Source organism: Harmonia axyridis, chromosome 5 (assembly GCF_914767665.1).
Source record: "Harmonia axyridis chromosome 5, icHarAxyr1.1, whole genome shotgun sequence".
NCBI classification, from domain to species: Eukaryota; Metazoa; Arthropoda; class Insecta; order Coleoptera; family Coccinellidae; genus Harmonia; species Harmonia axyridis.
Window position 1 is genome coordinate 8,570,096 of NC_059505.1, and position 15,634 is coordinate 8,585,729.

At 31.5% G+C, this 15,634-nt stretch overlaps 1 protein-coding gene across 4 annotated transcripts; it reads left to right on the forward strand.

Annotated features, from left to right (window-relative positions):
* The first annotated feature begins 167 nt into the window (after positions 1-167).
* On the forward strand, positions 168-15,632 carry LOC123680460 (huntingtin-interacting protein 1). 4 transcript variants are annotated; one of them, XM_045618373.1, is made up of 18 exons: positions 210-369; positions 1,622-1,715; positions 8,766-9,029; positions 9,089-9,246; positions 9,347-9,408; positions 9,496-9,770; positions 9,861-10,078; positions 10,131-10,309; positions 10,371-10,453; positions 10,840-11,046; positions 11,101-11,251; positions 11,918-12,226; positions 12,540-12,784; positions 12,997-13,149; positions 13,208-13,308; positions 13,378-13,556; positions 13,709-13,940; positions 15,278-15,632. In XM_045618373.1, the coding sequence occupies exons 2-17, from the start codon at positions 1,677-1,679 to the stop codon at positions 13,915-13,917; spliced, it is 2,832 nt and encodes a 943-aa protein (XP_045474329.1). In that variant the 5' UTR covers positions 210-369; positions 1,622-1,676; the 3' UTR covers positions 13,918-13,940; positions 15,278-15,632. The 4 variants fall into 4 exon arrangements, with proteins under 4 accessions (XP_045474328.1, XP_045474329.1, XP_045474331.1 ...); XM_045618372.1 differs by lacking the exon at positions 1,622-1,715 and having other exon boundaries at positions 168-369; XM_045618375.1 differs by lacking the exons at positions 210-369; positions 1,622-1,715 and adding an exon at positions 4,182-4,330.
* Positions 15,633-15,634: the final 2 nt, after the last annotated feature.

A 15,634-nucleotide genomic window follows, 5' to 3' on the forward strand; every position in this document is an offset into this window, starting at 1 on the left:
ACGCCTCTGCCTAGACTACATAACCCGCCACTGATCGCTGGAAATATCATCAGATGCAACTTCATACTGCTCCGAGAATTCTGTTTCTGTAATAACCACAGAAATTGGAAACAGTAGATCGTTTAAACCACTCATTTGTCACTTTGTCAGAAAACGTTTTGTCCTGTCTTTTATGATTTTTGGATTTGGGAGATCCTGCGTGTTTCTGGTGCAAGCGGGTGTAGTCTTTGTTTACTTATTTGAAGTTGCAAATTTTTTCATGAATTTGCAATTTTTTAGAATATAATGACTTCATTGTCTCTTCCTCGAGTTTTACATCCTAGAAAAACTAGTTTGGAAATAGAACGAGAACTATTTGAAAAATCGCAGGTGTGTAAATATTTAATTTTCCAATAACATTGAAAACTGAATACAGGGTGTCCTAAGTGTGATTCCAAAATCCAAAGAAACTTAACGAAAGATTACCTTATGTCATGTCCCTTGCCCTAAAAATTAACTCTTCTATTTACAGTTAACAACTTACATCCTGTGTATTTGTTAATGATAAAATTTTATATAGCTGTGTGATACCTACTAGTTTTGTCAAATATTTATTTCTACATATGTTTCAAAGAACTACACTTCAAGATACTTGAAATTCTATGTTGGTTGAAATGTTTCAAATCACTTTACTTAAGATGAATTTTTCAAGTTTATAATTGGGTTGATGATTTTTTTAAAAAATAATTAATTCAACAATAGTTGAATATTTCACATATAAATTTACGTATACTTTTCGAAAAACAATAAGTTTGGTTATTCATTATTACGTATCTGCTGAAAAAATGATTGACTACTTTGGAGTTGAACAAAAATATACTGATTTCACTAAAACAAATTAATATTCACTATTTTGCTTTTTTTTTTCATCCAGTTTGATATTTTGTTATATAGCTTGAAATAAGTAGCAAAATAACAAAATATAAAATATTCATAACTAATGAAAGTGGAGTTCTTCTGAAACTAAAATTTCTTCTTTTATTTTATTTTTGCCCTTTTCATCCTAATCCTAATCGATTTTAAATAGTTCATTTCATCTTTACTCAAAACCCAGTGAAGCAAGGTCAATTTATTGGTAAATGTTATCCTTTAGTTTATGCATGCAGTTAGATTCACCTTAGGACAATACCATAAAAGAGATCTAATACATCTTTGAGCTATATTATTTAATATTGTGTTATTGTGCATTTAAACTGCATCATCATTCAGAATCAAATTATTCATAATACCAGACACTTTAGTTTGGAAAAGATCACAAATTTAATCCTCAATCTTCACTTTATGAATTGTCTGTCACATTTTATTAATCTGTTTTTCTTCTCAATACTATTTGTTCAACATTTTTGTTCCTTTTTGTCAAAGAACCATATCTGTATAAGCTAGACAGTAGAGGGATTACCTATTACATTTATTGTTCCATTGAGACCAACACATATCTATTGATCATTCATTACCTAATTGTTTATCAGGTATAAGAGAATACAGATTAATCTCCTCAATATCAGTGTAAATAATATTATCTCGAAAAAATAAAAATATCTTAGAGTTGTAGAATGATTGAATGAGATCTGCGATATTTCAGATTTGCATGGTAGCATAGTTTGAAAATTGCATGTTTTGATTGGATAACTATATTAATGGCTAAAGAATATACTTACCGAGATAAAGAAAAATATGTAAGTACATTAAATCTTATCTGGTCATTGGTCCTTTATTTGTTGCTTAGTTGGCATACTTATGTTAGTTGTGAAATTGTGAGGTCTATTGCTTGTCTGTTATATTCGTCTTAGCAGTGAAATGACGCCATAAAACGTTTTCCAGCATCGTTGCTGGACAGGAGATTTTTCGTATTTTACTATAAAATCAACTTCACTAATTGGTTTAAATATTTTCACTCTTTGAATTTTTTGCTCGATTTTGAAAAACTGGAATTTGCGTGATGTTGCATACTGTTAGATCATTAGAGTTACCAAACCAAATCAATTTTGGAAAAATCAAAATGAAAATGTCAAATTTGAATTACAAAACAGAATGACACTCGGCAACATAGTCAATTGATGTCGACAGAAGGATGAACAAATACCCCAAGATTTGTGGATAACAATAAAATCATATGGACCAACTATCAAACTAAATTCTTAAACTGCCACAAATTCACGAAAGGAATCAGAGAGCACTAGGATACCAGATAATTAAATCCCTGTGTTAAAATAGAATTTTTTGTGGTTTCACTCAAATAATTCTTCCTGAATTTCAATCTTGATACCAATAACTAGGTATTCATAGATCACTTCAGTTCCATAGAAAATAATAGATGTAGATTGAGGATATATAAAGTCAAGTATGAAAACGACTTCAGCCTTCAAACAAGAAAAAAACACTACAAATATTACACAATGGTCCATTATCTCCTTCTATCTCGAAGAATATTCCAAAAAGGAAAGCACTGGCGTGAAATCGGGTGCTTTTGAGCGCTCGTCAATCATGCGCCCTTGGAAAACACAACTTTTTTGGGTTTTATGTAGTCCCCATGTGGACTTTGAGATCCGAACCTATCCTGAAAATTTCAAGTTTTTCGCTCTTTTAATTCGGTAGTTATAATGCTTACAAGGTCAATTGAAAAGTCCCCAGTTTACCATAGTAAACACATTTTTTTTTGGCAAAATCGATTTTATTATTCAACATAGTTGCCTTCGAGGGCGATACAGCGATTATAGCGATATTCCAACTTTTCGATACCATTTTTGTCTTTCGCTTCAAAATAGGCCTCGGTTTCGCCGATTACTTCTTCATTGGCGCTAAATTTCTTTCCAGCGAGCCTTTTTTTAGGTCTGAGAACAGGAAAAAGTTGCTGGGGGCATATCTCGCGGATACGGTGGATGCAGAAGCAGTTCGAAGCCCAATTCATGCAATTTTGCCATTGTTTTCATTGATTTGTAACACGGCGCAGTCTTGATGAAACAGCGCCTTTTTTTCTTCAAATGGGGCCGTTTTTAACGATTTCATCCCTCAAACGATCCAATAACGCTATATAATAATAGCTGTTGATGGTCTGGCCCTTTTGGAGCTAATCAATGAATATTATACCTTGCGCATCCCAGAATACTAACGCCATAACCTTGCCAGCTGATTGCTGTATTTTTCTTCGCTTTGGATTCGTAACATCGTGTGCAGTCCACTCAGTTGACTGTCGATTGAACACCGGAGTGAAATAATGGAGCCATGTTAAATCCATTGCACATATTGACGCAAAAATTCTGGTTTTTTACACTTTGCACAACTCTTCACCAAGCCTTCAACTGTATTTTTTCCCTTCAAAAAGCAATATTTTATCAGCACTCGAAATTCTTTTTTTTTTCGAATAACAAAAGTAGCTATACTCACAACGCAATAACAAACTAAATAGGTATAAGTTGATGTGCAGACAAATATGTATAAATAAAGGTTAACAGAGTTTATGTCAATATTATTCGCTTACCACGTTCATTTAGTCGAATGAAGATGATTAGTTTGAGTATAAAGAATATTTTAAAGTAACAGTAACACATTGCTAAATGATAAAAACCAAGAAAGTCTATTATAAAATTGCAATCACTGTCAGAACAAAATTTTATAGATTGTAGAAATCCCGATATTTATCTAATAAAGGTTATTTTTCTTTCCATTTGTTTCATAATCCAATATCTTCGTGTTGTTGAAGTCGTATGATCTTCTCTTAAGTTATGTTCTGCACGGGTAGTTGGAGAGCATCATCATCATTTTAGAGATCATACGTCCGACTTCAACATCGCAATCACATTTATATTGTTTGATTCGTGTTCTTAGAACAAAAAAATTAAAAATATGAATCAAACAACATAAATATTCAGAGATAAGGAAAATACAACCACCCTTGCAGAACATTATTTTGGAGAAGGGCATAATTCAACTTCAAGAACGTGAAGATAGTGTATTACTCGTATGAAACAAAATGGAAAGAAAAGGAACATCAGCGAAATGATTTTCATAAAACTAAATGATACCGTCAATAACAGAACCGATACTCGAGAACTAAGTCAAGTGTATGCTGATTTATTAGACAGATATTGGGATTTTCATAACCCATAAATATGTTACCATATGACATGTATTAAAATCAAAATATTACTCATTAAACAGATTGTTCTGACTGTGATTGCAATTTTATAATATACTTTTTAGTGTGTTTGTATACATTTAGCGATGTGTTACTGTTAATTTACAATATTCTCTAAACTCAAACTAATCATCTTCATTCGACTAAATGAACGTGGTAAGCAAATATTTTCAAATTTTCGCTTCTGTTAAGTTTGATTTATACATATTTTGTAAGTTTGACTTCACTCATTTGAATGAATATGTGCAGGTTTCTTTAGTATTCTAGTAGTTTATGAAGTCCATTATAATTTTGTAATTTTGAGTTTATGGGTGGAAACCCCTACTCTATTATTTTGTAAATAATAATAATAATGGAATTGATTTCACGACATTCATACGATTTTTCAATTCTTCAGCTTCCTTGGTGGCTTAGTGGTTACAGCATCGGACTAGTTAATCGTAGGTTGCGGGTTCGAGTCCCGCTCGGGGAGGTACTTTTTCCAGAATTTAAAAATTGTCTGAATGCCGTGAAATTAATTTCATATATTAACGCACAGATGTTAAATCATTATTTACGTATTTAAATAATAATAATGTTTGTCTCTTTAACTCTTACCTATTTTGTTTGTTTTACTGTCTAGCCATGATAAAGTCTAAATATATAGACTAAACGTTGGCTTAGTCCAAATTGGTCACCGAATCTATTCGAAAATTATACATAGTGAAGAATTTATAGAGCGATCTTCTTAGTGAGCCAAATTTGACAAAATACAAAGTAAAAAGTTGCAAAGTAGTTGTCATGTTCTCTTGTATCATATGCTGAAATATATGATACCCCGTTTGAATTTCCTTCGATAATACTGAGATTTTATCTTCATTATGATTATGATTAAAATTCCCGATTATGACAAAGAAAAAATCCCCAAATGAGACCATGTAGACAAATTCGATTGTGGAATAATGGTGGAAAGAACTGTATTTTATTTTTTTTGCTGTCGTTAGAATCATATTTTTATTTAATAGCTGTAAACAGTTATTCTAGAGATAACTCACAGTTTATTTTTCTGAGTTTAATTTGAAATTGTACTTATTGTATTGAATATTTGAATAAACTCATTTATTATTATATGTTTTATTGTTTGCAATTAATAATTTTTTCTATTGCTCTATCTCAAGAGAATATACTTATATATTTATGTAAATCTATTTTGCTGAAAACTCCAAAATTACATACTTTCGAGCAAAATGATGTCCCACTGTTCCCCTAGGGCATAGAACAAATAAGCACGCAAATATGTCCTTTCCACGCAATGATAACAATAGAATACATAATTCATTATATTCTCAATAATCTCAATGGTTAGATATTTAACGCTTTTGGCAGAAATTATAAGAGTCTTTAGTCCTAAATTTGATACAATAATGATAACGAGCGCTCAAAAATGTGAAAATCACTGACGTGAAGTTGAAAACCATTGTTCCTTGATCTTCAAGGGCGCAATTGGGTATAAATAAACAAGCTTTCAAAAGTTCCTTCACATTAGTGATTTTTCCATTTTTTAAGGTATTCTGCAACTGGTTTCAACGATGCGATCAACTTGAAATTTTGCACGAAGCTTGAAATTGTTATTGTATTTATACACGCAATACCTCAACTAAATCGTTGTCACGGAAATATGGGATGTGTCTTTTCTTAGTTTTTCTCTGGTTTTGGTGCTGCGATCAATATAAAAATTTCCATGAAATTTTGAAATTGATATTTCACATTTAAATGCAACATCTGTAATTATCAAAAAAATCGGACAACTATATTTACAGAACCCCTAGTCGGATTTTACCAATTAACAAACTTAACCATTTGAAAGCTTACAGACGGCCGGACAGAGTTGAATTTAACCACGGATTCGATATCCAACGAAAAAGTATGTTATACTAGGGTTGTACTCAATAAAATGATCTGTACTACAATATTTTACCTCTCTATTTCAGAATTATAAATATTTCTTTTTAAATTGGGTAACCTTTTTAACAACTAACTCATGTAGTGAGTGTACAGGGTGGGCAAATTTCGATGTTTTAGCACTACAACTTTTGAACCAGAGGAGATAGACAAAATCTGATACCCACTTCTCGATCTCTTTTTCTGAGAAACTAACAAGGGTAGTATTCATTTTTGGCCACCTTCTTTTGTTTTCGAGTTATAAGCGAAAACTGGAAAAATGGGGATATCGAAAAACATTCATATCTCCGCTAATACTGATGATAGAGCTCTGAAATTAAAACATTATACAGGCACTTTTTTACGTAGAATCCAGTGGCGTGCTCGTATTTTCAAAAGGGTCTTTAATTACGAAGCTATGACCCAAAGTTATGTTTTTTCAAATGGGAACACTAGATTTTTGTGCCATTTTCTGAAAGCTTGATTTTTCCTGATTTCAAAAATATATAACATCGTATGATTCGTATCAAAATAAATAACAGAAAATGGTCAAAAACCTTTTTTTACTTAAGAGTCTCAATATTTCTATGGTTTCAACTGTTGATGAGCCTTTCTATAACAAGAGCAGTGTCCTTCCGTCAATCTGATTATTTCTATGCGTTTCACTTATTTCTAAAAAATTCGAATCTATATTTATTTTATACAAATAGTTTCGAAAAGATAAACGAACTTGGAAAAAGTTTCCTAGGTAGCTTGAACACAGTTTCAAATATTCATCTATTGAAATATCGAGAAGAGGTGTAAACTGTGCATTGTGCAATTGTTGTCATTATTAGGTTAAATATTATCTCTTGTTTGTCCCTTCGTAATTAAAATGTTGAGTTCAATCATATATGCATTGTTTCATATGCTGTTTAAAATGGATTGGTACTTGTGCGTATTGATTCTGGAGACCTATGTAAATAATCTCCTGATACATGCATCTCAGTACAACTCTTTCGATTGAAAAATTCGATCTTGTGGTTTCTCCGTTATTTCCAAATCAATTTTTAGATAAAAAATTCATAAAACATATCTAGATTCGAATTTTGTAGAAATAAGTGAAAAGCATAGAAATAATCAGATTGACTGAAGGACACTGCTCTTGTTATAGAAAGCTCATTTTTTCTGTGTTCATCAACAGTTGAAACCATAGAAATATTGAGACTCTTAGGTGAAAAGAGGTTTTTGGCCATTTTCTATTATTTATATTGATCCGAATCATACGATGTTATATATTTTTGAAATCAGAAAAAATCAAGCTTTCAGAAAATGACACAAAAATCTAGTGTTCCCATTTGAAAAAACATAACTTTGGGTCATAGCTTCGTAATTAAAAACCCTTTTGAAAATACGAGTACGCCACTGGATTTTACGTAAAAAAGTGCCTGTATAATGTTTTAATTTCAGAGCTCTATCATCAGTATTAGCGGAGATATAAATGTTTTTCGATATCGCCATTTTTCCAATTTTCGCTTATAATTCGAAAACAAAAGAAGGTGGCCAAAAATGAATACTACCCTTGTTAGTTTCTCAGAAAAAGAGATCGAGAAGTGGGTATCAGATTTTGTCTATTTCCTCTGGTTCAAAAGTTGTAGTGCTAAAACATCGAAATTTGCCCACCCTGTACAGTACACCTAGAAGACTCAGGTTCATGTCATCAAGTAACCAATTTTTTTTATCTCCGTTTTTTTTTTTCTTAATGAATAATTTGAGATAATATACGTAAGTTTTTGTTTTTATATATTGAAAAATGCAATTCATTTCCTGTATTTGTACTTATTTGGAATGTACTCAAAGAGAAGATTATATTCATGCTGGAATGTAATTTTTTGAGTCATTTTTGTAATACTATTTTTTTTTAAATCGATCATTTGTGTCTTACAATCAAAATCATAGGCTTGAATAGAAGGGGCAACTGGTTTTTTGCTGAATTTGAAGGAATAAACTCTTATTGCTTTTTAATGGAATGATATGATTCAGTCATGACATTATATTCCTCTTCATATTCTCTTCTTATCTATTTCCGTTTCTATGAAACCAGTTAGATAAGATCTATTCTGGCATACATTTATGTTTTACGATATTAATAAAATAAAGTAATGTATAAATCCCAAAAAAAGAAAATAATAGTGAGTACTTGGTATTAAAAAATATTCCTTATTTGCTTAACGTTTTTGAAGTTAATCTGAGCTATTCAATATTTATAAAATGAGAAAAACACGGACTTGAAGACATTCATGCGCTTGGAGATCACATAACTGTATATTGGTATATATGTGGCCTTCAAGGGTGCAATTGGCGCATAAATTAATAAACACTCAAAAGGTCCTGACTGAAAAATTTGTTGAGAAGTTGTTGCTTGAAGAACATTTCTTCTCCATTGATGAGTATTTAATATATTTGAAACTCTCCCAAAAACAGATTTATTGACCATTTTATTTTGTCTCATGAATGACGAACGCTCATGTCAGTGCATTTCTCATGTTTTATTATTATATTGTTATGGTGTTATGTCTTTCATGTATATATTTTATGTTATTTCGAGTATTTGTATTATAAATATATTTAACCTAATTATTAATTACTTATTGGGAACTTAATCTTCATTTTTTTAATGTTTTCCTTTTAGCACCAAGCACTTCAGAAGGCAATAAATAATAATGAAGTACCAGTTAAACAGAAACATGTTCGTTCTGCAATTATTGGCACCTTTCACACTCAAGGAGCAAGAACCTTCTGGGCAATTGCTTCTAAATTGCCAGCAATGGAAGATCAGATAGTCGCCTGGAAGTTATGCCACGTTGTTCATAAAATTCTGAGGGAAGGCCATCCTTTATGCCTTGTGGATAGTCAAAGACACGTAAAAGATCTTAACGAAATTGGAAAATTATGGGTATAGAGAAGTTTGCAGAAGAAAATTAACTTTAATTCTCATTGATTTGGTTATTTCAGAGTCACTTAAACGATGGTTATGGAAAAATGATAAGGTTGTATACGAATCTTTTAATGACAAAATTGGAATTTCACAAAAGAAATCCTCGATTTCCTGGTCACTTGGGTGTAACTCCTGAAGAACTGGAATCGATTGCAGGAAATGATGTCAACAAATAGTGGGTTGAAACAAAATATAATTTCATTCTGTAAAAAACTTTCAATTCAAATTACTGATGATAAATTTCCACTTTATCTTTCAATAATCCATTTTTTCAGTTTCGAGATGTCTGTAGAAATGTTTGATTACCTTGACAATATACTAGATTTACAAGGAGCAGGTAAATATACTGTGGTTTTTTTTAACATGATATTTTTTGCTATTTGGGGTGTAATCTCAATGTGACCATTTTTTACCTTTGTTACAGTTTTTGGTTCATTGAATATGGCTCGTTCAAATTCGATGACGAACACTGGGCAGTGTCGCTTGGCCCCTCTGGTTCCTTGCATCCAGGATGCCTCTAAATTGTACGATTATTGCGTGAAAATCCTATTTCGTTTACATTATGCTTTACCTCCTGATACTTTGACAGGTCATAGAGATAGATTCATGAAGATTTTCAGAACATTGAAGGAATTCTACAATAGCACTACTAATTTGCAATATTTCAAGGACCTCATTTCTATACCCACTCTTCCAAATGTAAGACTTACACTTCAAGATATAGGGTTCACTATATCAGTAGTTTTTTTGCTTTGAAAACTCCAAAATTATGGACATTGTTTTCTTCAGGCACCACCAAATTTCCTTATACAATCAGAATTTCGAACATACGTTACCCTGGAAGTCGTAGTTCCTCAAGAACCTGAAGAAGAACCACCAGCAGAAGGAAATCTCATTGACACTACAGAAAGTGATAATGCCGAATCATCTAGCACAATAAGTCAAACAGTTTATGAACAAATTTTAGCAGAGAAAGAATTTTTGAAAAATCAGTGCGAAAAATTAAGGTAAGTTTCTCTACAAGTGAAATAAGAAAGAGGTCATTTTTATTATTTACAGTTTAGAAATTAATGGTCTGGTTAATAAACATCGACAAGATTTACAAGTATTAGACAATAAGATTAAGACGTTAGAAACTGATTTGGTAACAAAGGATCATGAGCTTATTCAAGAGAAAAAAGACAAAGAGGATCTTGTGACTCAAGCGTTTGCAGCTGTTCAGTCTAAGGGTACTGAACGTGAGTAGGTTAAGTAATAAAGTTAGTCCATATTTCATTGAAGACAATGTATTTTCCACAGAGAAAGTAAAAGATGAGAAGTTCCAAAAACTGAGGGATTTCTATTACCAACTTAGAGATGAGCATATTCAAAAACTTAGAGAAGTGAGTACATTTTATTTTTTCTGAATTTCCTCTTTGTTGATCAATATGTGGACCATGTGAAAATTATCCTGACTCTCCTAAGACTCGGTGAGTTGTGCAAGTTAGCAGAACTGGAAATGAAAACTTGAAGTTATGTACACCTTATCATAGTAAATTCAAAATGGTTTTGCTGCCAACATAACTGCTGCTTTGTAGTAAATTCATTAAATCAATAATGTAATTCTTGAACTATGAATGCCATAATTAATTCATTCAAAAGTACTTGCATGTAGTGCTATTTAAAGTAAAAAAGTTGAATCCGAAGTTTATAAGTATCTAATTATAATTATAATCAATATAGTACGAAAATTATGTGCTTTCTAGCCAGTTTTTCTGTATGTTTTCAGAAAGCTGATCTTGAGAAACGACTTAAAGCTTCAGAGACCAAGTTAGAAAACCTTGAAGTAGAAAAAAATTCTTATTTGCTTGAAATCAAAGAATTGTCAGAAATGGTGAAAAAGTCAGAAGATCAAATGCAAAAAACTTCTAACGCCCAAATTGAAGAGTTAGAGGAACTTAGAAAAGACAAAGAATTGTTTAATATGGAAACGGAGGTAACACTATGAATATTTCAATTGGATTTTAGATTATAATTACTCTCTTTACAGATCCTAAAAAAGAGTATAAATGATCATTGTAGAGAAAGAGATGAATACAAATCTGAATTGACCCAGACCATAAAAGATAAAAACAATAGCGAATCAAAGACTGAGGAACTAACGAATAAGTTATTGGATGCCGAGGAACAACTTGCCAAATGTAAGTAGTTTTCACATTCATCTTGTGATGTATCATATAGAACTGTTATTGAATAACTAGTATATTCAACATACTTTTTCTCATATAATTTATTGCCAATTTTTATAATTGCAACAAGGCTGGTTGATAATTGTTTCTGCCAATAATAAATGTCTCAAGTAATAAATTATTTGAGATGTTACAACTTTTCATTTGATCATTATCAAGACAAATGTTTATTACTTTTTTATTCATATTACTATGTATTTATTAGCAATGTGGTATGATCAGTATTATTTGTAACTGCAGTTTTGAACTTTTGTTCAAATTCATAAATTATAGGGAACTAATGACAGGTACAAAAAATTTGCTGGATATAGGCGCCAAACTTCAACAATGATAACAAATACAAATGTTTGTAGAAAATTTAATGCAAAATTCTAATCTGGATCTAACTCTGAGTGTGAAGATTGAAATTCTTGCTTCATAAGCTTTCTGTCAGAAATTATATCCAATCAAAATTCATGAAATTCAAATGTCAAGACGCTGCAGACTGATTTTTCTTACTACTATTGATTCTCACGTCTGAAATCATTATCATCATAGCTTTGCATGCTTATGGTTTGGTTTATTTTAAATACAATGTTGAAAAATATCTCAATAACATCAATGTTTGGAATATTTCAGTGAAAAGGGAAAATCTTGCTCTTCTGGAAGATTTACTATGCAAGTCTGTGAATGGTAGCAAGGAAGTGATAAAACATGCTGTTACTGAAATAGATAATCCTGCGTTTTCCGCATTGACTTGCTCTCCGGATTATTTGATGGGCTTGAAAAAAGAATGTGTTGCATGTTTGGAGAAATCTAAATCTGTACCTACAGACGATTTTGCAGAGATCATTGTTATATCGAATGAGATTTCTAATAAATTTTCTGCATTCATATTGCATGGTGGAGCCACTTGCAATACTAGTCATGATATAAATTTTTCTGACAGTAAGTAATCTTAACCTAATTTTCTTGAGTAAAACGACAGAATTATAACAAGCGTTTATTTAAATTCGTGGTCAAGAGTGCTGTGGAGAAATTAGAATTGATTTTCTGTGATTACAAGCATCACTTAGCTTGTATCATATGTAGTTCCCAGATTCGAAGTGTGTAAACAAATGTTAGTGAGATGGTACAAGCTAAGCGCTACTTGTAATCACAGGAAATCCACTCTAATTTTTCCACAGCACTCTGGACTACGAATTTGAATGAACGCTTGTTAGTTCAGTGGGATATGTTCTCAACCAATTTTTTTTTTCAGAAATGTCAGAAAATTGTAAAACTCTTGGGGAAACGACTATTAATCTTCTGGAATGCTTGAAATTGCATCAGAATACGAGTGAAATGGTAACTGAAGCGTTGTCGAAATTGGAAGAAATAGGTGCATGTGCTGATAGCATAAGCAGTTCTTTAACTGAAGAAAACAAAGAAAGCTTAGCGGATATGTTAGAAAATGAATTGGTTCAAATGGATAAAACTATAGAAGAAGCAGCTAAAAGAATACAAGTAAGATTTAAATGTTTTTCATAGTGCATTGCTCAAATCTTGTCATAAGTACCATTTGATATTGTGTCAAAAACTTAGTAGAAATTGATGAATAGGTAGAAGGCTGCAAATGCAATTGGATTTGTTCAGGAAAAAAAACTAAAATTTTATTATCTCCTTCATGATCACGTGACCGGTGTGACATCTTTTCTCTATAATTTTTTTTTATTCAGGAAATGTTGGATAAATCTAAAGCTGCTGATTCAGGGGTGAAATTGGAAGTAAATAGTAGAATACTAGATTCTTGCACAACTCTGATGCAGGCAGTTAGAATTCTTGTACAAAAATCTAGATCTCTTCAGGCAGAAATAGTTCTACAAGGAAAGGTACTTCATTAATTGAAAAAAAAAATTGAATTTGTTCTTTGATGAATTTTTTTTCAAGGGGACAGCCAAAGCTAAAGAATTTTATAAAAGGAATCACCAGTGGACAGATGGTTTCATTTCGGCAGCTAAAGCTGTAGCCACAGCTGCCAAATTTTTATTGTGAGTATTTTATTTAACTGATAACTGGAAACGAATGATTTTTATAAATATTTTCAATAATTTACCTAGAACTGCTGCTGATAAAGTGGTTACAATGAATGGCAAATTTGAACTCCTAATGGTAGCTGCACAAGAAACAGCAGCATCGACAGCTCAGCTGGTTGTGGCAAGTAGAGTTAAAGCAGATAAAAAAAGTAACAATCTCCTACAACTTACTACAGCTTCTAAGCAGGTTTCAACAGCTGTAGGTAAGTTGATAAACAATTTGGTTTGTTTTGGTATTTCTTAAGAGTTGCTCTAATCTTCCATCCTCATGAGATTTCAACTCTATCTTGGGAATATTCCAAAATGAAACTTAAGGCATTAATGATATTACATCACATTATTTATATATTTTCAGGCACAGTTGTAGCGATAGCTGAAAGTTGTCGACAACTTGTAGAGGAAGTAGAAGAACTGGATACCTCTAATTTAACTTTACATCAAGCGAAAAAATTGGAAATGGAAGCACAAGTTAAAGTTCTTGAATTAGAGAAGGAATTGGAGGAAGAAAGACTACATTTAGCTTCATTGAGAAGACGCCATTATCAACTGGCTGGAGAAGGATGAAATCGTTGAATTGAACAGTACAAGTAAGTAATTAGCATTTGGGATGGGCAGAATCATTCTTCACTATAAATGAATCGATTCATTATTCACTTTGAATCTCAGAGGAATGGATACAATACAATGAATATAAACTCAATTATTATGGGTTTCATTCATGATTTTTTCAAATAGCTGCAGAAACTACTTAAATTCAGCTTTCAAAAATAGTTGATCACTTTTAGTTAAAAGTGGAAATAGAATAACTGTCATTTAACTTCGTTACTGCTGCGCAAAGTGGCAACAGTGCCCTGTAGGATGGCTTTACAACCAATCCAATGCAAAATATGATACGGCAGATATGAAGTCTGTACTGTTTTGTCTCTATTCCTTGGCTATAGACTCCTGATCAAATTATAACGTGCGTTCATTAAAATTCGAGGTCAAGAGTGCTGTGGAGATATTAGAATGGATTTTCTGTGATTACAAGTAGCGCTTAGCTTGTACCATATATAGATTCCAGATTCGAAGTATGTAATAGTATATTCTAAAACAAGTTTTTAGAATATACTATTACATACTTCAAATCTGGAAGGCAAGAGTGTTGGAATTGACTTCTGCAACGAGTATTAGACGATATTTTCTCTATTTCAGTCAAGTTTTGTGAAATATTGTCGAAATTCAATGAAAAATTCAGATTATATATCCTAGTGACTTTTGTATTGTATCTTGGCAGTTGGTGTGACTGTTACGAAAATTGACAGATTACGGAATTTGAATATGAATGGTACGTTTCGAATTATGAAATAATTTACAAATAAGCATTAATTTCGTGAATTATGTCTGACGACATCGATTTAACATCGCCAGAATTAAGAGAAATTGCGAATAATGTTGCAAATTATTTCACTATATACAAATTATATTATATTGACAATTATTGACGTTTGTTGAAATTTGATAGGATTGGAAGTCAGTAGAGCCAACCACAAAACGAAAAATATAACTGAAAACGATGCTGTAATGAGTTCAGTTCATTTTAGAACTGTAATGAACTCATTACGATACTGAAATAGAGAAACAAATGTAAGTGATATGGTACAAGCTAAGCGCTACTTGTAATCATAGAAAATCCATTCTAATTTCTCCACAGCACTCTTGACCATAAATTCAATGAACGCTTGTTAGATATCTTTGTTTCCCTAATTGCAATGACAGATTTGATGTCCTTTTCTGTTATCTGTAGTCGATATTTTCATATTGTGCAATGGAAAAGAAATCCCCATATTTATTTTTCCTTTTTTGTGGCAATGTTTCCACTTCCTTTAATACACTTAATAATGAATTTTCACGATGTTATTATATATTGAATTCCATTTTTCAGATGACTGGGAAAATGGTACTCCAACTGTTTACATTTTGTTAGATCCGATAGTTCTCAGATGGTAATTCAGGTCTCCCAAAGATAATTGTTGAAAATATTCACATCTTTTTAAACAATTTGTTAGTGTTATAGCTTACCAAAAGTGTAGTTTATTATATACAAGCTTTTTACCATATATTTTATGTTCTATTTGTATTGTATCACTTAACTCCATTAATTTAATTATTTAAAAATAAAATTTTTTGTTCTATCAAATAAAACATACACTAATTTCCTAATTTTCTGGTGAATTAGAAACTGAAATTTTAATAAATATGTAATGAAATAATTTTGTATTAAAACTTAATGAAAGATACC

Coding starts and splice junctions, on each gene's coding strand:
- LOC123680460 (XM_045618372.1), top strand. CDS start 286: ATGACTTCATTGTCTCTTCCTCGAGTTTTACATCCTAGAAAAACTAGT. Junction 9,247..9,346: donor GGAAATGATGTCAACAAATA/GTGGGTTGAAAC, acceptor CCATTTTTTCAG/TTTCGAGATGTCTGTAGAAA. Junction 10,310..10,370: donor TCAGTCTAAGGGTACTGAAC/GTGAGTAGGTTA, acceptor TATTTTCCACAG/AGAAAGTAAAAGATGAGAAG.